The sequence below is a fragment of the Parasteatoda tepidariorum genome, chromosome 12, assembly GCF_982258835.1.
Source record: "Parasteatoda tepidariorum strain Cologne lab strain chromosome 12, Ptep-v5.0, whole genome shotgun sequence".
NCBI lineage: Eukaryota > Metazoa > Arthropoda > Arachnida > Araneae > Theridiidae > Parasteatoda > Parasteatoda tepidariorum.
In genome coordinates, this window is record NC_141766.1 from 16,352,134 (window position 1) to 16,377,228 (window position 25,095).

At 29.0% G+C, this 25,095-nt stretch overlaps 1 protein-coding gene across 5 annotated transcripts in view; it reads left to right on the top strand.

The window, feature by feature from the left end:
- Positions 1-24,718, top strand: part of LOC107438139 (protein brain tumor) — a 57,316-nt gene extending 32,598 nt beyond the window's left edge. For 4 of the 5 annotated variants that reach the window (XM_016050342.3, XM_016050346.3, XM_043045857.3 and 1 more), the window contains exon 2: positions 22,191-24,718. In XM_016050342.3, the coding sequence (XP_015905828.1) occupies positions 22,225-24,498 (2,274 nt within the window). In that variant the 5' untranslated portion in view covers positions 22,191-22,224 and the 3' untranslated portion in view covers positions 24,499-24,718. Of the gene's footprint in view, positions 1-16,017; positions 16,148-22,190 lie in introns of those variants that run through there. The other variant, XM_016050344.3, reaches the window with a different exon arrangement.
- The last annotated feature ends 377 nt before the right edge of the window (positions 24,719-25,095 follow it).

Here is a 25,095-nt window from a genome sequence, read left to right on the forward strand (position 1 = left end):
ATCTTCTAAAAGTGTTTTTCTTATTCGCAGACACAATGTTAAATTTCAATTTTCTTCACTTGTATCTGTCACAGCATGTCTTCAACTAAAGTAGAAACCGGGGAACTTTATGTTACATTAAAAACAATTTAAAAAACTGTATTCATAAAAAACTATAATATCATAAATTTATCTTGTATTAAATCAAAATCACAATATATATTGAGATTATATAATTTTTAAAATACGCTAGCTTCGTTTTCTAATACACCTAATTTTAAATTTTTTTTCTTAATTTTTTTTAAATTTTTTAGTGGGATAGCTTCTTAAATTATCTTACACCTTTGACTAAGCTACCTAAATTTAAAATAAAATTATTTTATTTGTGGCAATAACTTCTCAATCTTTACTTACTGTTTTGTTTTGTTCTGTTTGTTTAAATCTATCAATGTTCAGAATTAAATTCTGACTATATTTTAATCAGATTGATATCCTCGTCTAACCGGCTTCTGAAAGCTTTTTTTTTAAATCCAAAAAGTTTTTTTTTCTCTTCTAAATATTCTACCTAAATTATTAAGAAATTTAGATACGTTAATAAATTCTTAGTCCTTACTTTCTGGTATGTATTTGAATCTACTAGACTTAAAATAAATTTATATTTTGTTCAGGTTGATTACTGGCTTATAACCGCATACGTAACCAGTCTATATTTTTAAAGGCTTTGAATCCAAATTGTTATTTTATTCCGTCAAATATTTTACCTAAATTTAAAATCTAATTCATAGAAAATTTCGTTATGGTAATGATTTCTATATAATTCCTTTTCTAATCTTCTATATCTAAAATAAAATTATATTTTGATTATGCTGATAACTAACTTCTAACCGGATACGCTCGCAGTGTATATTTCTAAAAGCTTTGTATCGAAAGGGGGTGTTAGGACCCTAAGGAGGTGCTTACCCAATATCCCGTGGGAGAGGGTATGGCACAGAGAAAGCTCTCTTCACCTGGGCAGGATGTTTAGGCTGTGTACCGGAAGCTCGATTCTAATATTGGCACCCAGCTTCCTTCCTGTAGTTTCTTTTTATTTCTTCATTGTATCATAAAAGAAATTTCCGGAAAATATTGGTTTCTAGAACTCAAGAAGAAAAATTGCCGTCGTCCTCTACCAAAGGAAAAATTATTGTATGGGAATATGAACTCATCCGGTCTTCGTTACTTATCATTTAAGCGTCTTAAGATTTCAACTTCTTGAGATTTGATTCGTGGAAATTTGCTCACCAGTTTCCGATTTATTTAAATAAGGCAGCGCGTATCGAATCCTGTAGTGTTTGATAAAGTTGACAAACGCAGTCCAGCCTTATCAAAAGCTCGGACTATACGGATTTTAGTAGTTTTCTGATGTAGTTCTTTTAATTTTTTTACGTCACCTTTGCAAATTTGAATTTCAGACTTTAATCACTGTTTTCTGTTTTTATATTTTTTCTTTATCACCTGAGGTCAAGATGACAAAATCTTCTGCAGACACTTATTACAACTTCTCTAGCATCCGCCATAAATCGTGTTGAGAAAAGTGATAGGGAAAAATATTTCCTTCAACTATAAAAATACCAGAGGGTTATTTTTTAGGTTTTAAATCTATATAAATAAATGATGAAAAAAAACTAAAAGACCGCAGGACTTTTTATAATACATTTAAGTGTGATTCTTTGATTTTTTTTTTTTCTGAACTTTGGTATTGCTCCAAATATATTGATTAGGATATCATGGATAAATTTAATCCAAAAAATCAATTTGATAATATTCTTTTGAAATCGAGGTATTAAAATGCTTTGAATAAAAATACTTATTCACAAAATTTTTCTCAAATTATTTAAATTTTTTTTTTTCATTTTGAAATAACATGTTAATTAAAACCACACGGTGTCATTCCTCAAAATATTTTGGTTTTAATTTCGAACAAATACTTCATATTATAAATACTTAATACAACATACGAACAAATCAATATATTTAGGCTTTACTTCGGTTGTATTTTTTGTTCCTCACTGGACATATTTTTAGTTTTTAAAAGGAGACTAGAATGTTTCGTCCAAGTTTTCCTCCTTTTCTATAAATTTAAGAGTTCAACTTTTTTACTATGAATGCATATTATGCTATTTTTTTGCATGAAATTTACTTTGCTGTAACTTTATTTAAAACTTAGTAATATCTTTCTAATGAACTTTAGATTTTTCTTTATTTGTGGTTGAAAGATAAATTTAATAAGTATTTCAGATGAATATGAAATACATATTTTTTTTAAACATGTTGAATCAAATATTTTATTATATTTCAGATTTTGATATTCGGATGATTTATTCTGTATTAGCAATTCTGCGAGTACTTTATGTACCTCAACGTCTTTATAACGAATTTTATCATTTTTTTAATGAGTAAACAATTCATAGCGAACCCTAAACTTTATAACGAACACTATATTTTATAAAGAATCGTAAGCACACTTTAAAATGAACTTTGTACTTAACAATAACTTTATAACCCTTTTTCATAAATCTTATTTCTAACTATTCTATGTAATGAGCTGTCCTACTAAGGGCCGGTGAAAGGGGTGTACGATCGCCTGGAGCGTCTGGTTAAAGGGACCCAAAACTTATCTCCATCAAAAACATCTCAAAGTTTAAAACCATCTGCATAATTCAAAAGTCTGCAATGAGCCACGATGACTCAGGGGATAGAGCGTTCGCCTTCCAATGAGGTGAACCGGGGTTCGATCCCGGCGATGGCTGGTCGATAAGAATTCCGCATCCGGCTTGCACCGACCACAGTGCTGACGTGAAATATCCTCAGTAGAAGACGGATCATGGGTTAGAGTCCCCTTGCTATCAGGCTAACCGTGGGAGGTTCTTGTGGTCTTCCTCTCCATGTAACGGAAATGCGGGTTAGTTCCATCAAAAGGTCACCCAGGAAGGCAAATTTCTCATAATTCTTGATCCAAGAGTTCCCTTGTCTTCTGGATTGGGTTCAAAATAACAAGGCTGCACAGTTGAATATTAGTAGTCGTAAACCCAAAAATTGGGTCGACTGCTCAACGACGTTTATATATAAAAAGTCTGAAATGACACAGAGGCTAGATTCTTTGGCACTAAATTCTTTCGAGTCACACTTTCGATTCAAAAATCGAAAATAAAACTACCAAAACAGTTCATTTTAAAGACTCTGAAATTGTTTGCGTCTGTTAAAGCACGAAAAAAATAAATTTTAGTGTTTAAGCTTTTATATTTGTATGCCATAAAAGATTATGCTCATTAAGAATATTACCTATAATAAATATTTAATCTAGACTTTTTTTCTCAAATCAACATTTATGGTTGATATGGATTTTATACTTTTCTGGTAGCAGTATTGTAATTTAAAATATAAAAAACAATTTTCTATACCGTTATGATTACACTAGTGATACAATTCAAAGAAAAATTATTAAGCGCTCAAAATTATCGCCCGGCGCTGTTTGCAGCATCACCCGGGGAGCGAAAACTTCTTTCGCCGGCACTGGTTCTACCTATAAATATCCTCTAAAATTCTTTCTTCTATTGTAAGACACGAATTCAGACATTACTGAAAATAATCTTATTTTTCATAATTTATTCTTTTTGTTAGAGCATAATATGCAGATCTATATATTAATAAAAACTTTCTGAGAATGACCACTTGTTGGAACTAACAACAAAAATTAAACAAATTCTACGCAAGCGCTCAACTTTTCAGAATGAAGCTACGCTCATCCCCTCAACTGACGCAATTCGGGGAAACTATAGCGACGCTCCCAATATAAAAAAAAAACTTGCATCTTAATTATTTAACTACTACGTATTTCATACTTTTTCACATTCTTTGGATTCTTCTGAAATAGTTAACGATTTTGACTTGGATGTTTTTAGCAATCTCTTAAAAAGCACTAGATTCTAAATAATCAACTTTGAGCGCCAAGAGGGGTGGGTTAAAGATAATATTCCCCGTTCGGCGCTTTCTTATCGATCTGAAAGGGGGCACGTGGATATTGATCCATGGTTCTGCTAGTAAGGGGACGTACTAGATTTTCAGGCGGGAGGTAAAAAGTGCTTGGTAACAATCCCCATTTCCTATTTCAAACTGTTTTCTGCCAAGCTTATTTTAAAACGAATTTCCTGTTTGTGGATTTAGTCCTTTTTTTTATTCTTATGAAAACAGTTTTAAGTGTGCAACTTGCTTGTGAAATATTTAATTAGGGTGCTCTATATTGAGCAGTTGCTATACAGTTTCTAAAGAATTCATTTTTAAATGAAAAAGTAGAAAAAGTGTGGTTGTGATTCCTGTTAGACTGTGGAGAAAAAAGAGCAACCTTAATATGATGTTAAATTGAACTGTGGTTTTGTTAAAATATGGTATCAGAAGTTCAAGAACTATTTAATTTGATTAACTTTTATAATTTGATTTAGGGTAAACAGAACAACAGTGTCTAGAAATTCAATTTCATGATTGCTTAATGCAATTGATTGATATTTTGAAAATACATCGTTGGTGAGTTTTTAAATATGGACATAGCTCAAAAAGCGTGTCTACGAAAGTGGACAATGCTCGAAATGCATCATTATAAAAATGGACAGCAAGAAATTCGCCTTTTCAGTTTTCAACGCAAATTTAACAATCAAACGAGGAAATCTGCTTAAATACAGTTATGCAACTGCTGATATTTCGAACAATTAGTTTTACTTTATTTTACAGTAAACAGTAATTAAAACTGTCAGTTTTTTTTTAATCCTTTGCTATGCAACTTTCAGAAAAAGTTTTACAATGAAAAACCAGAGAAAGTGAATTAAGTGGTTTTTTAAAATTTTTTTTTACTAAATGAGTCTCTTGATACGCTTTCAAATACTTGATATTTTTGCAAATCTTTTGTGACAATACGCTGCAGATTTCACAAAGTATTAATTTTCCAAACCGCATTTCAGCTGAAAACTTGTTAATCGTCTTTTAGCTGGACTTAAGAAAATATTTTAATTTTCTTATGAAGAAAATAAATTTGGTTGAGTACATCATTAAGATGTGCCCTATAAATTATAAATTGCTGTTATGATTAAATACCAGTAACTTAATTACAGTCAACTTAATTATACCAGTAGAAAAGTAAGAGACCATCTTTTGGAAAGGGTGATTCATACAATTTTAGCATTAGAAAATTTTAGAGGAAAATATTAAGAGAATTTAAAGAAAGACTTTTAGTTTCCATAAAATCATTTTTTAAACAATTTTCTATTAAAAAAAGGTTTTTTTTTTTTGTTTAATATATTTTCCTTTGTACCAAAATTATTTTTTTCTCCCATAGCTCAATTATTAAATTATTCCCAATGTTCTAGCTATTTAAACTATATTTCAAGCAAAACACTTGCTTTCGGATTTTTTTAATTCTTAGATAAACATAGTTATTTAGGATTTTTTTTATGTGACACGTAAAAGAATGATCAAATAGCCCCTCAAAATTTTTTTTAATATTTAAATTTCCTTTTTAATCAGCTAAGTTACAGTATTATAATCTATCCCAATAAACAATATGCCAAACTGATTAAAGCGACAGCAGACATTATGCCTTCATTTAGTTACAGCTTGTTGACAGCATTAATGAAATTCTAATAATCAGCTTGTTTGGTGTTGCATATTTTGTAGGCTAATGGAAAAATCCGGCTCTTTACGAATGACGCCAGCCTGATACAATAAGCCCTATGCCTTTTGGAAATTTTTCAAACTATTCGACTGATTTCAATCAAATTAATATTTTGCCATGTAAAATTACATACTTTAAAAGTACGTAAAAAATAGTGTACCTTACTATTAAAAAAATTTTCGACTAGTAATAAATAAAATAATGAAAAATATTTACTAAATAAAAAATATTTTGCGCAAAATTATCTTTGCGTATACGGAATTTATAATTAGTGCCCAAAAATTTTTCAATTCGCTTAAAAATTTCTCGAGATACGGCGAAATACGCAAAAAGTAAAATTAACATTACGTTGTCCAAATATTAGACTGCTCTCCTGACCAAACTATGGGAAACATATTTCCCAGTTTCCCAGATTGTTGTTACCCCCTGGGGGTCAGAAATTCGTATCAGTCGAAACAATGACATGTTTATTCAAATGAAGTGCGTGCTTGTCTGGTTTCGTAACTTAAAATATTGTCTGCACTAATAAATTAGTATATTTGAGGTCACCCCTTTGAACCATTAAAATTGAGTACTAGACGTGAAGACACGATCTTTAGATCAATGGTTATTCAAGGTGCTCTATTTTTCGCTCAGTATATTTCTAAATTTATTTACTTCGATATACTTTCTAATTTAATTACTTTTGTTCAATTTTAATGAGTCTTATTCACGTTTTTCTCTTATAATAAATACTTAAATATTCGATAACAATTTCTGGATTATTTTTCTCTGACGCCATGCGCAGAAATTGCTTTTATCTTGACTATCAGTTTCCCTTTCACTTAAAAGTATTTAATCAGAAACCATGATGCTGCATAAATAAACGAATACGAACTAAAAGTAAGGTCACCTTTTATAACTTCATTTGAGGCACGCTTTTATCTTTATCTGACTTGCAATAATTGTGCACCTTTTTCAATGGAATTTTGTTATCATTGGAGAAATTAAAAAATAAGTCAAATGAATCATTCCTCGGGAGGGCAAATGTCCGTAGTATTTCCGCAGGAAACGTCTTGAGATTGAGAACGTCCCAAGCAGGAAGTCTTCTCATTCAGGAGAGGTCTTGTCTCCTCTCTTAGAAGGGTTCTTCAACTTGGTCTCTTTTTTCTTCTTTTTTTTCGTTATTATAATATAAGATCGTTTCATATATAGCAGAATATAAAATGCGGTAGGCTTTTTATTATTATACAAAAGAAGAAAAACATATTGAAATTGTACTTGAAGCTTTTAAACTAAGTTATTAGCAAATTAACTTATAATTTTGAACTAACCTATTAATTACTAACCTATACCCAAAGCTATTATAAAAAGCATGTGGTTTCCAAATTTTCAACAAACTTAATTTCTAACCTATTACCAAAGCTATTATTAAAAGCATGTAGTATCCAAATTTTCATTAAACTCAATTACTAATCTATTACCAAAACTATTACTAAAAGCATGTGGTATCCAAATTTTCATCAAACTTAATTACGTACCTATTACCAAAGCTATTATTAAAAGCATGTGGTACCCAAATTTTCATCAAACTTAATTAAATTTTTATTATTTTCAACAAGTTATAAAGAATTCTGACTCTTTCCCCGCTTAAATTTTTTAAATAATTTGACTTTTCAAAAAACTGCAAGAATATGCTATCATTTTATCAGTTTTGCCGTCATTTGGTTAAAAAATTTTTTGGGAGTATTTAATCTAAAAATAAATCGTGCAAAAATATTATTGTAAGATGAAATTTTTAAAAAAATTCTTTTTAAATTTAGCAAACAAACATTTAAAAAGTTTGCTATTTTAGCACATTATATCTATATATTAGTCGATTTTTGCTTTTTTCAAAATGTTTTATTTTTTTCCGTACTGGTCTCCTTCATTTCTTTTTTTGTCTGAAGTAAATTTTTGCAAAAGTTTTTATTTCTTAAGAAAATACTTCCGACCAACGTGGTTTAAATTTTGATTCATTACCGTACATCCAGGTGACTATGTCGACCCCTATTTTTGCTTATGAGGCAGCAAATTTCTAGCATGACTGGTGCATTAATCGACAGCTGAAAAAAAAAATTCTAAAATTAAAATAAAAAAAAAAAAAGTTTACAAATTTTTTCCAAATAAACTCCACGTTGCTTTCTCTAACTATGATACATTTCTTCCGAAATTAAGATGCTACGAGGGTCCCCTATCAAATAAAGCAAAATAATTCTTTCTGAGTGTAATTTAAAGGCAAAACGGTGGTCAATTGTTTATAATTTTGTTCATTAAGTGCTTATTTTAACCGAGATCGTACTTTTTACTAAATCGTTACATTTAACACAGATTCTGTAGTAATTATTCGATATTCTGGTTTGGTGTTCTATTTCAATAGTTAATAGCAACAATTTTTCGAAATGGCCCTTTTCAGTTCCATTGACAAGCAAAAACGTCAAGATAAAATTCTAACATAAAAACATTGTTCTCCATCTGTTTCTTATTAATTTCCATTATATTTGCTGATCGGATTACCGGTATAGTATTACCCGCCAAGTTAATTTATCTGATTGAATTCCCCATCGGTTAGATAAGATACATTCTCAATTTTCTTTTTGTAGCAAATAAAACATTCGTGGATAGAGTTTCTATCTATTCTAACTAACCTTTTTAACGTTTAAATAATTATTAAAATATTTTCCCTTTTTTGTGAAGTCGTATCCTTGGTAAGTGTATAATTGATTTATAACTAGTATTTTTTTCGAATTTTGAATATGGTTCTGTTTCCCAGAATAATCTACTGGCAAAATAGTGGCTCTCAAAATATTCACCAACGCACGTTGAACAGTTACGATTTTTTCAATCACCTTGAAGTAGAAAATATATTAATTTTAAATCTTTCTTTTAATTCTTAATTGAAATAGATATTTAAGGCTCCAGCAAGTTAGAATTTAGAAAGGGATCTGCTAATCGAAATAATGTTCAAAAATTAATAATAATAATAATAAATAATTTTTTTTGTGATTAGTTTATTTCAATTTAACTTTTTTTTTTCGCTTCACAATTTCTGTAAAGCGCTTTTTGCATGTGCGTGTGGCCACATATGTTGTGCATTTATTAATATTTTAATTTGTAAATATTTTAATTTATAAATTCTAAATCTTCTTTTAAATCTTAATAGAAATAGATATTAAAGAGAATTTAGTAAAGGATCTGCTAATCGAAACAATGTTCAAAAAAAAAATTTATTAATTAATTAATAGATAAAAAAAAATTGTAATTAGTTTATTTCAATTTAATTTCTTTTTTCATTTCACAATTTCCAAAAAGCGCTTTTTGCATACGGGCACAGATGTTGTGCATTTCCTGCAATTCTCATTTACCTGAAAGGATGTCCTGTATGAAGAGTAGATGAACAGGCCCCGTGCCCTACCTTTTTTTTTCCCTCTCTCTGCACCTGTTCCTCTAGTCTAAGAAATCGATATCTACAACATATGAATGCAAGGACCATGTCATATTAGTCAATGCTCTCATTGTAATTGCTAAGGTAACAAAATAATCGATAATTTATCTATAACGTTTTTCGCAAGGATGTCTCAAGTTTATTTATAATTGTGTTTATGACGTAGAAGTTATTCCTCATACCGTATGTGAAATTGTGACATTTAAATAAGTGGATTAGGGACATATAGTACAAATAGTTAGTTTCAACTAATGTTATAGTTCGCCTATAACTCATGTAACTCATCTTGGGATTCCCTTGATTCAGATTACCTCGTCTTCTGAGCTATGGTTTAATCTCAGCTTTAGCCAATTAATACAATTATCTTCTACTAGCTCAAAAAACATCTACAGTTAAAAGTTAAGCCTTGTGGAAACTCTTAATCCCTTTGCTGTCGGATTAATCGTAATAGGTGTCGTAAATATGAGTAAATGTCGCTTAACGGTGACTTATTAGTACCGATGGTTGATTCCTTCTGAGTTGGGTTAAATTGTAAAAACATTGAGAAAAGATGACGTTAGTTCACTACGTGAATAGGGTGTTTATTGAAAATATCAAATCAATTTAGTACGCTTGTGTTAGTTCATTATTATTTTACACAAAAACATATTTTTGGAGAAAAAAAAACTTTGACAAAACAACTAACAGTTATTTGGAAAAAAAATTCCTTAGGATTAATATCAATTCAGAAGAATGATTCATTCTTTATAATATGATAAAGTTAGTTATATCTCTATGAAAATGGTTAATTTAAATAATGGAGGAACAGTTTTATAAGAGACATTTTAACATGCTAATTGTTTCATTTCAACCTAGATTTGACTCATAAGATAGTTTCAAATTATAGTCAATGAATCTTCCAAAATAGTTAAAAGTGTGTTAATCAATTTGTCCCTTCTCCCCTTGCTGTTGCTCCCAGTATTTCTTTGACTAGGAAATTGCACAATTTTCTGAGTTAAGTTCAGAATTACGGAAAAAGGAGAAAATTTTGAAATAAAAATTAAGGCTATGACACAATTGTACTATAAAAAAAATAGAATTATTTTTACTAAAATACGAGGTTTTGAGAACACATTTTGAATATTGGTAAAAAATTTTATTTTCAGAGATTTTATGGATTGTTTTCCTCTCTAAATAACATTTATAGAAAGTTTTTATGAAATTTTTCAAATTTTCTATAAAAAATAAGACGAGCACTTTTAATGTACTATAAGCGGAACAATTTCTCTAACATTTGTGCTAATTATGTTCTTTTATTTTGTGAACATTAATGTCTCATATAAATTGTGTTGATAGGTTGCTTATCGACGATAATAAAATCGAGAAATATTCTCATATTAACTATCGTACTCAATTTTTTGAAAAAAGTTTTTTAGAATACTTTTTTTTTCAAAAATATTTTTTAGAATAATTAAAATATCAGACTTTAAAAATAAAGATTTTGTAACTGAAACAAGAGCTCAAAAATTCAGAAAGATTATTTTTTTAATAACAATAAGCTGCCACATTTTTTTGAATTCCATTTACATTACATTAAAAGAAGGTACATACGCCACTAAATCGGTGAAAGCCCTTTTTAACCTTTTTTTTAATTTTATATATATATCCTTTTTTTACGTGAAGTCTTTGACCAGAAGATCTTTCAACACTTGAGTGACTGTAAACTCTCCGCGCTGCTACATTTATTTACCTAGATTTGCAATCGGTGCATTTACCTCTGTTTTGAATACAGATAGTTTAGGGTCAGGTCTTCAAGGTCATAAAACCACGTTACGTTAAAATCGTCGGAAATTCGCGCGCACATTTGAATTGCGCCTTAATTTTTGTTTTGACGTTTCATCTATACTGATATTTATATGTGAAACACATAAAAGGGAAGGATGCAATAATCAGTTTCTCTATTTCGCGACTGGTAATTATTTTATCTCTAATTTATAAAATTTTCATTCAAAACAAAAACTCCTTGATCTTGAAAGCGACTTGCTTAAATTTCCGCCTGTTGCGCAGCGACCGTAGCGCACGTTCACCTTTTGACGTTTTATGCTCAATGTAAAATTAGAGCCAGATTTGGCGACAATTCGGTGGAGGAGAACAAGAAAATGTAAAACATTCTAAGATCTAATAATTGTGTGGAAGAATGCGACGTAATCCTGTCGTATATGCGGATATTGCTCTCTCTATTCCACGCAAAGCAACTTATTTTTCTCCTAAAGAAATAAGTTAGGCTGAAATTGCGCATTTAATGGTTCACACTGATATTTTTCGTTTATGTTATTCATGTGAAAAGGGGTTTCTGATTATATGTAACCCCTTTTATTTATTAATAACCTTTTTCTTATTATTTTGTAGCATTATGGAGATGTAGTTTCATTTTTATTTCATTTTGCGTAACTTTTTTTCAGTTTTACTATTAATATTTATTTTTCTCATACTGCTTATACAAGTAGGGAATTTAAAGCATTATTGTTTGCAAAATTACATTATAACAACAAAATTCGCTCAAATAAACGAAGTCAGCGTATAGAGGATCAAAAAAATTGACACATCTGTGTCGCAATACTGATGGTTCTTGCTCAACATCGACAGTACTTGCATTTAGTACTAAAACTATCGTCTTTTACTCGAATGTATTTTCTGTGCTATTACATTATTTTATCTGCCAACACGGAAGGGAGCCATATTTTAAATTAATGTTCATCTCCATATACGTATTGTTTTAAATCTTTTCAGAGGGCAAAAGTACCCTTATTCAGGAATAAAGGCAAGAACTCATTTAAAGAGGTGTTTTCAGGAACAAGTCCTGAAAAAATGACTATTTCATTTAAACAGTTTCTTTAATGTCAAGCGGGGCTCCTTGGGTCTATTACCTTTGAGGGGAAACTGATCACACTGGATTATTACAAATGACATTAAGCTTAATCTTTTTAATATTGCAATTTAGGATTTAATTAAATATATATTAGATGCTTGCACACAAATGGTTACAAATATTGTCAACCTAGGGCTGTTTTATACGTTTGTATAAATGCTCTCAATATTTCCAGCTTAAAAATAAATTTCTAGCATTTAATCAATGAATCCCTCTTTTAAATATTTATTATATTATTATTTTGTTATATGTAATCCAGAAAATTAGCTTATTGGTGAAAAATAACAAAATAATGTTTCAGGAAGAAAATGTTTAGATATAATCTAATACTTTCAAAGTTTTATTTAATTTTTAGTCATTAACTTTTTAATTCGTTCTTCATTTGAAACACCTGCTTTATTAAAAAAAATTAGAAAGAATTAATGTTAAAAAGAATGCACTAAGTTAAAACCCGAGGCTTTAGAGAAAGCAAAAATTAAATTCTTGTAAAAAAGAAAATGAATATTTTTTAATTCAAAAATTCCTAAGTTTTAATTTTAAGTAAATGTCACATTGCAAAATTGTTTTACATGTCTTTAAATATTTTATGCGTGCTACAAAATAATAAAACTGTGTAGAAAAATTAAAAATTTGTCAACTAGATTACGAATTTTATTGACTTAAAAAACAATGGATTTTGAATTCAAAACCATTTGCAGTTTTAAACTGACAATGGCTTTTTAAACGTAAACAAATTAAGATAAATATTGCTTCGCATTTGTAAAAAATTTACGTAAAAACATTCATTCGAATCTCAATGTGAGGGAAATTTGAATGCATTATATTGTTGTAGTTCAAATTATAATTAAATTTAGAAAGCAGATCGAGCAGCTATAGTGGGAAATTTACAAATTATAAAAGTATTAGAAATTGAAAAAATATTAAAAATAAATATTATATAAGTATTAGAAATTACAAATTAAATAATGAAGGATGCACAGTAAAACATAAAAATTCTATTGGAAGATACAATTTTTTTTATAAAATTAAGATCACTTTTTAAGAGAACTTTTTAAATCTGACACCATATGTTTAAAAAATATCTAATTTTTAAATTTACTGTAATTTTTCTGATTAGGAAGACTGGCTTATTTAATGTAAGCAAATGGCTGGTGTGTAAGCAAATTGAAGCTAAGGTGTGAAATGATTTCACGAAATTTGTGTTTTATGCCTGAAACATTATAGAAAATTTGTTGAATGGTCACAAAAATAACAAGTTTCATAGATTTTCGATATAATTTGGGTTTTATCATAAAATTTAGATTAACAAATATTAAATCTAAACTGCACAATTTAACGTTTATTTACTCAATGCCAAATAACTATTGAAATTAAACCCCTTTAATCTTACAATCCAATATTCGATTATGAATTTGTCCAGAATCCGTTATTTCAGAACAGAATCCGTTATTTCGAACCTGTAACTGGATTTCGTATGGCCCCTGAAACAAATGTAGCAAAATTAAGAGGAATGAAATATGTTTGTAATGAATACGTTATTTTAAGATTATATTCTACTCTAGCTTATATGAAGTTTAAAGCTTAAATAAACTGAAAGCTAATTTTAAAAAATTGAAATTAAACAGATTTTTAGAGCTTTTGTTTAAAGCACGTTTTGTTTTTGTATAAATATTAATCACTCATTACTTTTGCTTAGGAGTTAAAATATTTAGAATTTATTCTTTTAAAAAAATAGCGATTATGCAATTTCTTTATTTTGATTTCTTATTCTTTAAAATTTGAATTTATCCATTTAAACCAAATCAAGGGTTGTTTTCTGATAGAGAATCATGCTCTTATTTTACCCTTAGCGAGCAAATGATGGCATAGTTCAAAGAAATCGAAGGTCGCTCTAAATTTCCTCCCTTTCGCGGTCAAAATTAAAGTTTTTTTTTTTTTTTTTTTTTTTTTTTTAAAGAATTTAAATTTTTAGTTAGATTTACTTAGAGTTAAATTATTCCGATAGGTACGAACATAATTTTTACATTTTTTCCGGGTGCGTACGAAAATTGTGATGGTCATTCTTTAAGAAAAATACATTCGTTAATTGTGATGAATTCACCTTTAATATCCATACTTTCCGCGTGAAAAAAATTTGCTTCGCATAATTAAAAGTTTGCTCTTTACAATATATTTTCATTTATTATTTTTTTTCAAGGACTAATTTTTTCACTTGGAGTTCCTCTAAGACTTGTTACGTAGTACTACTCTCTATATGACTTTAATCTTATTACAGATATATTTCCTATTCATCAAACATGGTATGTACGAAACATTTTGTTTATCCCAAAAACAGTTTGTTTTGTAAATCATGTTGGGATAGTAATGATTTCTAAATCACGAAAAATGGGGAAATTTTTATAACACAATCTTAAATTTATCTAAAAGTAATCTATTAAAGCCCTATAAAAAATTCTATTGTTCTAGAGTGTGTTTGTATTTACAACGAGCAGCTCAATAATTGATAAACTTACGACTATTTTAAACTATTTATCTTCAATATATATATATATATATATATATATATATATATATATATATTAATTAAGCAAAAATTATTTTAATGCGTCAATCGATTTGACTGCAATCCATTTTCTGTTAAAATACTCAATGAGCTAACGTAACATTTACAAACTTATTTTAATAAGTAGTCTACCACAGCGAAGACCGTGAATTCTAAATCAACAAAAAAGAATTCGATTAAGACAAGAACCTTTTTAAATAAATTTATTTTATTAATTGTCGGATTAACTTAGAATCGGTTTAAATTACTGAAAATAAATTTAAATGACTTGCTTGAAATTATTATACAAATATTAATACATATATTTTTATAACTTTTCGTCAAAAAAATGTATAATGGAATATAATGTACAGTAGAAGTGTATTTACAAAGATATCTTCTGGGCATTACAGCCCAGAGTGGGCTTGGATCACCCCAACGAGCTTTTTTTTTTTCAAAGTTCATAAAATGTTTTTATTACTTTTTATTGTTTTCTAAACTTAGAGTGATATGAAATTTTGCAGCACTTTTATTCATTGATTTTTTTTTCCATTTGATTGTAATTAAAAGTAATAAATAAGAAAATTTATTTTTAAAACATCGAGTTTAAAATAATATATAATTAATAATACACTATTTCTTTCATACTAATTGGATCTTTTTATTCCCATTTCAACCTATTTTTTTCCCTCAGTTAATTTTTTCTTTTTTTTTAGATTTTAATACAAAAATTATACACTTTTTGATAAATTTTTATTTAATAGTTATCTACAGATAATGTTGAAGACAAAATGAAGGTAGGGTTATTTTTGTTTTCAAAATTAATTAAATTTTTTACTTTTAATGCATAATATTTTCAGATACATCAGTAGTTAAAAACATCAGCTTTTAAACTTTTGACATTCATAAAGCTGTAAGAAAAATGGACTTTTTTTTCATAATTAATAAAAAATAATGAGCCTGGAAAATTCAAAAAAAAAAAAAGGGAGAGAAGGAAAAAAAAAACAGTATTTTTTAAGTTAAATAAATTTTGGTCTATGTTATTGAATTCATTGAAAATCTAAATACATTCCTTAATCTCAGTCTTATTTTCCTTTCTCAAATATTATTCTTAAATAAATACTTTTCTTAAAATATCTACTCCTAATTTAATAGAATATTTATTAGTGTAGATAAAGAAAATTCAGTTCACTGCACAAATGGAAGTAATGAACTCTGTGACAAATCTTCCGCAAGTTTGTTTTTGCAATTGAAAATAGCTTATTATCCTTTGAAATTAGCTTTATTCTAAGTTAGTTCATTACACAGAGAAATTTCTATGTCCATCTCTAAATTTCCAAAACAATAACAAAAACTGGATTCTCGCCAACCATTGGCGAGTTAGATGAAACGTATGACCCTGCATGCAACCCTTCTTTATTGATAACAAGAAAATACGATAAGCTGGCGTCGAGGCTGTTCAATAGCTCACCGCACTCATAACATGGCGGGCTAGCTTGCTAGCGCCCCTTGCTGGTGCTTCCAGCGAACTGGATAAAACTATAGCAAAACAAAGTAAGTGGATATCATCATAAACCCAGTTCAAAAAAAATATTAACATTCAGAAATATTTAAAACCCAGGTCAAAAAGAATTGACATTCAAAAATATTTAATCTGCAAAAATTTAGTTTATTATAGAAATTAAAAAATTTCAAGGAGCTGTAAGCTAAAATTAATGGTGCGACTTTTGCACAAATGTTATTAAAGAAAAATTAATGCACCAGTGCTCTTAATGCATCGATTATATTTAAATTTTCGAAAAAAGAAATTTTCATTTTTTTAGGAAAGGTAGAATAATTATTTTTAAAGAACGGATAAGGAAAAGGTAAGATTCGATTAATATTTGTAATATTTATTTCTAAGTTAACATTTTGTTTTAATAGTGATTTGAGTTTTGTAGAAAAATTGATTTATTCGCAATTCAAGAGTTTATCCGCGTTAAATTTATTTTGTTTTTATTTTATATTGGTAGATAAATATTTATATTCATATAACAATATAACTTCTTGATTTCTCAAACATTCAAAGATTTTCGGAAATCACGCATCTTTACCAAATTCACAATATATCTATATGTAATATTAAAATAAAAAGTTAGTGATAACTTTTAAATTTACAAAAATACATTTTTTCATAAATAATTTTTTCCTTTAAAACTTTGAGTTTAACAATTGAAAATTTTTGATTGCATTTCTTAAACACGTTAAAATAAGCTAACTTGTATTGGTTTCGTATTGAAAATTCTAATTTTTTTACCTAATGGTATATGTGCTATAATTTGATAACTACGCATATTGGAATAATTTTGGAAATCGTATAAATGAGCAGTTTAAAGACTAGGAAAACCAAACTACATAAATTTTTGTGTATTTTTTATTCTTGTATTATTATTATTATTAAATTATTTATACCTTTTTATGAGCTTAAATTAACTAATTCTGTAAAACTCAATTTTGCTGATAATAATTTGTGATTTAAATGCTCCTGCAACTACATTTTTTTAATGTTTTTTCATGAGGAAATTATTGTTCAGCCAGTCTTGTAATAAAATAATCTTTCTATTCATTAAAAAAATGATCAACGAATTAATTTTAAAATTAGATTTTACTTTATAATATCCCTCAGAATATTAGTAGACCAGCGTTTTAATTATGACTTTTTTCAACAATTTTTATTCCCTCTGGTTTTTTTTAATCACATTTAAAACCATTTAAGCAATCTTTAAGAAACTTTGTCTTATTTTACTAGAGATTGGGGAAGTTAGAAAAAAAATAGTAGTCTTTCTTCAGAAATAAAATAATTAAAAATTCTTTAAACAAAGCATTTTTATTTTTACTATCAATTATTATATAAACTGCAATTTTTTTAAACATGCAAAGATAAATCATAAAATTTGCTAATCACTGTTATATGCTTGTCATACCTTGGTATGTATTTATTAACAAGTACCGATGCCTGATCCTGATGTGTTCAGGCATTTTAAATAGTTGTTTAGAAGAACAATACTAATAATTTTAATATAATTCCTACTCATAATGTAAGCATAAAATATTTATGCCCCTAAAATATCCATTCTGTACAATTATGGAATATTAATTTGTTTAAAATATAAGTTTGTGTATTAAACAATTGTTTATTGTCCCATGGAATATGCCCCACTGTCTTAGCTGCTTAAAATCAAAATGTATTGCTATGAGTGCTTTTTTTTTTTTTTTTTTTTAATTTCCTTTGTCGGTATGTGTGAAAATATCACATTTTAGAGCTCAAAGGTTTAGTTTGATTTGTAAGATTTTTTTGATATATTTTTAAATATTTTCTTTTGTCTGAGAGTTATAAAATAACCGAATTTTTGTAGAAATGGTGTAAAAGCATTGAACCAATTTTGTCTATTCTGTTATAAAAGCGACTTACTAATTGCAGATTTTTTATAAATTTGGAGCTAAATATTGTAAATAAGGCTTCAAAGAAAAATCTAATGAAAGTTTAATTATTTTAATTATCTTCGATGGCTTGATATTTTTAAACAATAGTTCATTGAGGGAAAGAATAAAAAATTTTTATTGATTTGATTTAGAATTTGATGTTTAAAAAATCTGATTTTTTTAGATAAAACTATTTTTTTAAAAATTCGATTTTTTTATTTATTTTTTCCATCTGTGTTTGGGATGCCATCCATTGCAATGGACGAAGTGCAAGTCAAAAGCTATCGTTTTTAAAACTTATATACAAAATATAAACAAATAGCATGATATTATTTGACGCATCTCTCAAGTTGTTAAAAGTCGAGTTAAAAATAACTTGTTTGAATTGTTTGTTATGTGTGTCAATGGGCGGAAGCTCGTAAAAGGTTTGAAATCAAAACTGAACTTGTGCTTTTATTTTCGATTCGATTTCAAGGTTTAGTTTCGTTTTTAAACTAATCAGAATATTTGTTTCGGTTTTAAAACTTATCAGAATATTTGTTTAGATTTTAAACGCATCAGTATATGTTACTTGTTTCGTTTTTAAATATATCAGAATTTTAAATATGTTTCGTTTTTAAATATATCAGAATTTTAAATATGTTTCGTTTTTAAATTTATCAGAATTTTAAATATGTTTCGTTTTTAAATTTATCAGAATTTTAAATATGTTTCGTTTTTAAACATATCAGAATATTTGTTTCTTTTGTTATTGTTCAAGAAATAGTGGTTTGTGAATATTCATTAGCTGCATAGGAAATATTTGCTGCATATTTTTAAATTGAATTTTAATATCTCTAGAGATTAATTTTTGTTACTGTTTAGATCAGGTGTGGCGAAACTTGATTTATTTAGAAGTTTGGTAGATATTAGAATCAAAATAGTCAGCCTTTACTTTTTAATGGACTTTCAGTTAAAGGAAAAGTTTTTTGCCAAAATTAATTTGCTTTTCAAACATTTTTTAGTAATCTTCCTAGAGATTAATTCTTTCATAATTCTTTACCACTTAATTAAATTTTGTTTACTTTCACATGATATACAGCATGTGATAACCTTTCGATTATTTTCATTGAGTTTTGCTTTAATTCAAAAGCTTTAATTAGTCGATTTGAATTCCACCAAAACTGCTACCACTGCCAATAACTTTTATATTTGTAATGTGTTTGAGTGTTATGCAAAAATTATCAATAAAAGAAATTAATTATAAATTGCATAATAGTTCATAAACTCAGTTGGTGATTCTGTAAGTCACAGTTTATTTCTTAAAGTCTGATTTTCGTAGACTTTAAATACGTTTTAACTTTAGCTATTTAAAAGGGATATCATTTCATTAAATAATGCCTGATCACGTCGACCTAGGTTTTGTGTCATATAATTTAGTTTTGACTTGTGCACTAGAATAAATATTTTTTATAAATTTTTAAATGTGTACTAGAATTGAATTTTGCTTCTGGTTTCGATTAGGTATTTCGATTGAATAAAAAATTCTTTCAATTCAAGGAACTTGTTTTTCATTTACCTAACTGCATAACATTTATCATTACACTTTATTATTTAAATAATAAATATTATAGATTATTATAAATAAATATTATAAATTATATATATAACTTTATTCATATCTTGCGCAGGTTTTTAAAATTTTTTTCTTCAAATTTTAAAATAATTTTGTAATTAAGTTTGAATTGTTCCATTAATTTTGTTTGATTTTATTGCATATTTTTAAAGATAGAGCAAAAAAATTTAAGGCAAAGTTATTTTTTTTTTATAAAAAATCTCCATTAATTCTTAATCTAGGTTTACGAACTTTTATTCAGTTATTTCAAATAACAACCAAAGTAATCGATATAAGATACAAGCCTATTGCTTGATTTTCTGCATAGGGTGTTTAAAAATACTAGTTTACTAGTATTTTACTAGTACTAGTAAAATACTAGTAATACTAGTTATTGCCGGTCTCTCAAACCTTTGAAAGCCTTGTATCTTATTGCTAAGTATGAAAAATCGCGTGAACCAAACACCTCTAAGTTACAAAATAATCCTCAAAGTGCTTAAGAAATTTATAAAAAATGTCTAAAACTGAAAATGTCTCTTCCATTATTGTAGGGTAGTGTATTTACGGACGAACCCAAATATCTGCTTAGCTCATAAAAATTTAAGCATGGATAAATGACTTGGTAAAATAAAAGAATCCCAGAGTGTTAGAACATTAAATAAAAAAAAGATAATTTATTATACTTGAAACCCAGAAGGTATGAAATGTGTTCAAGAAACAAAATTGTCATTTTTTGCTAAAAACGTGAAATTGAAAAAAATTCAAACACTATTTGTAGGCATCCTGGAGTAAGATGTTAATAGGTGTGACCACCATAGAAGACATTGACGTCGTCGCATGCTTTATACAAGAGTATGCGGCAGCTTTTTTAACAATTTGTCTCATTCCTCTGTCAGTGCACGGATGAGGGTGTCATTGTTTATTGCAGGACATTCTCGATTAGCAACACTCCTCCACAAATATCCCACACATTTTCAATAGAACTCAGATCTGGAAAACGTGCTGGACGTTGAATGTCCTCTCTCTGTACCCACTGCTGGTTGCGTTGTCATTCAAAAAAAAAAAAAAATTATCACCGGACAGCACCACGGAACAAGCTTACATGAAGCAGCAGAACTAAGCTGTCTAACCGTGGGAGGTTCTCGTGGTCTTCCTCTAAATGTAACACAAACGCGGGTTAGTTCTATCCGAAAGTCCTCCACGGAGGCAAATTTCCCCCAATACTTGATCCAGAAGTTCCCTTGTCTTCTTGATTTGGTTCAAAATAACAGGAAAGTGGAGTTGAGCATTATAAGTCGTAAACCCAAAAAATTGGTTTGGCTGTTCAACGACGGTTATAAAATCAAATCAAATCATAATGCCAGCCCATTACATGGTATTACATGTAGGATATCGATCCCAAATCCCGATCGTGTCAAAAATATAAATCTCTGAAAAAAAGGAAGAAAAAAAATCGAAGAACAAGGTCCTTTTCTAATTCTTAACCGTATATAATTTCAAGAAAGCCATGTAAACTCTTAACAATAATTAAAAGCACAATTGCTTTTTATAAATTTACAGAACAAGACACTCTTTTCGATTCTCATAAATAACGAAGTGTTTTATTTTCCTTTCAAAGATATCAAGTTATGGTGAAGATTGCCTTTAAGGTCCTCTTTATCAATTTCGAATTAAACAATGTGTAATACTACTCTGAAGGAAGAAAAGCTCTCTAAGCGTGTTCAAGTTTTCTCGAATTCAATAAATCTTTTATTGGCAAATTTACACATTTAGCTAAATTTTATCTCTATTATCTTCTTTTAAGGGTTCTCTGTAAAATTCAGGATGTGAAATTTCGCGGATCGAAAAAAATCACCTAACAACGTAACGAGTCTTATTAGAATACTGAAACAAAATTCATTCAAATTTATAAAAATTAAAATTAATCTAATTTTTATTTAATGAAACAAATACCAAGCATATATTTATGATGAATGATGTATAAACATTGCTTTAAATATGAAAACAAATGTCCTCTCTCTGTCGTTTAATCAATCTCTGATAATTTGTGAAATGAAATGTGGAATAAGAATTACTTTTCACGTTAATTATGCATTCACCTAGAAAAGTTTTTTCTCAAATTTTGCATTTTATTAAATTTGAAGAAAAAAGCATTATTATTTAAATGTATTTCTGCCAAATCCGAATATAATTTTTTATCTAAATAAGGAACATAATTTGTTGAACTAATTTGTTCAGATTTAACTCTGCCAAGGAATGTATAAGATACGAGATTGTTATACCCAATGTATAAATACTAGTTGCAATATTTTCGTTGCATATTTGGTACTCTTCTGCGTATTTTAGGATAAAATCGATAATTTTTTTTTCTTTAGTCAATCACAGTGCTAGTTGTAAAAATCGGATAAGTATTTTTTAACGTGTACTATATTTTTTTTTTCTTTCCGAAAACTGTAAATTCATTTTGCTCTAAGTTTTGTTTAAATGTTTTTCTTTAATTATTTCGTGATATTCTATAATAGTATTTTTTATATATTTCAGGTTGGCTCTTCCATAATTTGAGGCACTTCTCATAATGGCATCACCTACTCCTTCTTTGCCAGATTCCTCATTATTTGGCTCTCCACAACTTAGTTCATTTGGAGATCAAACACAGCCTGAAAGTTTAGGAACTGAGTGTAGTCTTTGTCACGAAACTTTCACTGTTCCAAAAGTTTTGCCGTGCTTGCACACATTTTGCCAGCCTTGTCTTGAAAAGGTCCAAGAAAATCATGAGAAATTAACATGTCCCAAATGTGAGCAAGATTGTTCTCTACCGTCTCAAGGAGTATCCGGTTTTCCATCCGATTACGCAATCAGCAACGTTTTAGAGACATCTACTTTAGAAGGATCACCATTATCTTGCACGGGCTGCAAGACTAAAGACACCCACGCTGTTGCCCGCTGTTTCGATTGTGCTAATTACTTGTGTGGAAACTGTGTCATGGCTCATCAATATATGCACTGTTTCGAAGGTCATCATGTTGTAAATCTTAAAGAGCAATCGAGCAAAGACGATTTTAAGACTGATAAGCTCCTTTGTTGTCCACGTCACAAGACTGAAACATTAAGATTCTTTTGCAGAACTTGCAATATACCGATATGCAAGGAATGCACAACTACTGATCATCCAAAAGGACTTCATGATTATGAACACATATCAGACATTGGTGCAAGGCAAGTCGAACAGATTGCAGAGCTTGTTGATCAAAGCAAAGCCAAAACTAATGATTTAAGAAATGCTGCCAAATCAGTTGATCATCTGTCTTCTCGCCTTCAAATGCAATATCATAAAGCTCAGGCTGAAATCAATGATACGTTTAATTTTTACTGCTCTGTATTGGAAGAACGCAAAGAAGAGCTCATGAAAGAACTTGAAGACCTCTACAACACTAAAATGGTTTCATTAAGCTTGATAGATAATAAAGTGCAAGAAATGGTCGATAATGTTAATCATATATCCAGTTTTGTCGATCGCATCATGAAGTTTTCTAGCACCACAGAGATCTTGGTTTTCAAGCAACTTCTTGATTCAAAGCTACATTGCGTAATCTCTTACAATCCTGATGTAAATATGCAGTCTATTGATCTTGAGTTCCTGTCCAATTACCAAGCCATCCAAGTTGGTGTCAGAAACACTTTTGGATATATTCGGCATAGCTCTGAGGGCGCTCCTGCAACTAAACCACAACCAATAGCACGACCAAATGGTGTAGTCAATTCGGATCGCTCTTACCAAAATGGACATGCGTATGAATCTAACATTATATCCAAAAGATTTGGCTCTGCAAATAGCCTCGGACCATTTAATACTAGCTTGAGTGACATTAGTCCTTATGAAAAATGGTCAAGTGGACCAACAGATATCTTTCAAAACGGCTCTAGTGACTCGTTTCATTTGAATGTTGATCCTGTTATAGACTTTACTTCAAAATTCATTTCTGCTAGTATGTATCCCCTGAAATCCCAAATAAAAAGACAGAAAATGATCTACCACTGTAAATTTGGTGAATTCGGGGTAATGGAGGGTCAATTCACAGAGCCAAGTGGTGTTGCTGTTAATGCACAGAATGATATCATAGTTGCTGACACCAACAATCACAGAATCCAAATCTTTGATAAAGAAGGACGCTTTAAATTTCAATTTGGAGAATGTGGTAAGCGTGATGGGCAACTTCTTTATCCCAACAGAGTGGCTGTGGTTAAAACTTCTGGTGATATCATAGTCACTGAAAGGAGCCCTACGCACCAAATACAGATCTATAACCAATATGGACAGTTCGTTAGAAAATTTGGAGCTAATATTCTTCAACATCCACGTGGGGTAACAGTTGATATTAAAGGACGTATAATTGTAGTTGAGTGCAAAGTTATGCGAGTAATAATATTTGATCAACTTGGCAATGTTTTACAGAAGTTTGGATGTTCTAAACATCTGGAATTTCCTAATGGAGTGGTAGTTAATGATAAACAAGAAATCTTCATCAGCGATAATCGGGCACATTGTGTAAAAGTTTTCAATTACGATGGTGTATTTCTTCGTCAAATCGGAGGAGAAGGCTTAACAAATTATCCTATTGGTGTTTGTATTAACCAAAATGGCGAAATTTTAGTAGCAGACAATCATAACAACTTCAACATAACAATATTCACTCAAGATGGACAGTTAGTGAATGCGTCAGAGAGCAAAGTAAAGCATGCTCAGTGCTTTGATGTTGCGCTCATGGACGATGGTTCTGTCGTTCTTGCAAGTAAAGACTATCGCTTGTATATCTATCGTTATATGCAAATCCCTGGCCTTGGTATTTAACGGAACAAATCACGTTGTTGTATTTAAAATGTTACTCAGTTATTGCCTTTTGGAACTTTGGCAGCTGTTGCGAAATGAAACTGCAAAATAAAAGGAAGCTATTGGAAGATATATGAATGTGGCAGGGTTGATGTTTGAATAAGCATTTTCAGTATTTCACGCTAAGTTGAATTGTATACCAATATTTATCTATATTACTGTATTCCACTTGAAATAATTACATAGTTTAGTGAAAACCTTGGATTGTCCGAAATATTAATGAAAGTTGATCCTTTCTGTCTAAACTGTTGAAATAACTCTCCTCTTTTGAATTTTAGCTGAAGTTACAAGAGACCCCTTCCCTAAGCTTGTCACTGTAAAGGCAGATGTCACTTGTTAGAGAAGGGGAGCACTTAGAACCCTATAACTAAAAAATTTTAAAGTGTCCTCTAACTTTACAGATGTTACGTTGGATATGAGATTACATAGTTACTTTAAAATGAATATTTTTTGCAGTTATCAAATGGTATTATTGGCCTTAGTCATATAACCAGCAGCTACTATTGATACTTCCATTGCTTGTTCCGATAAATTTTTTGCTATGTTAAATATAAGGAT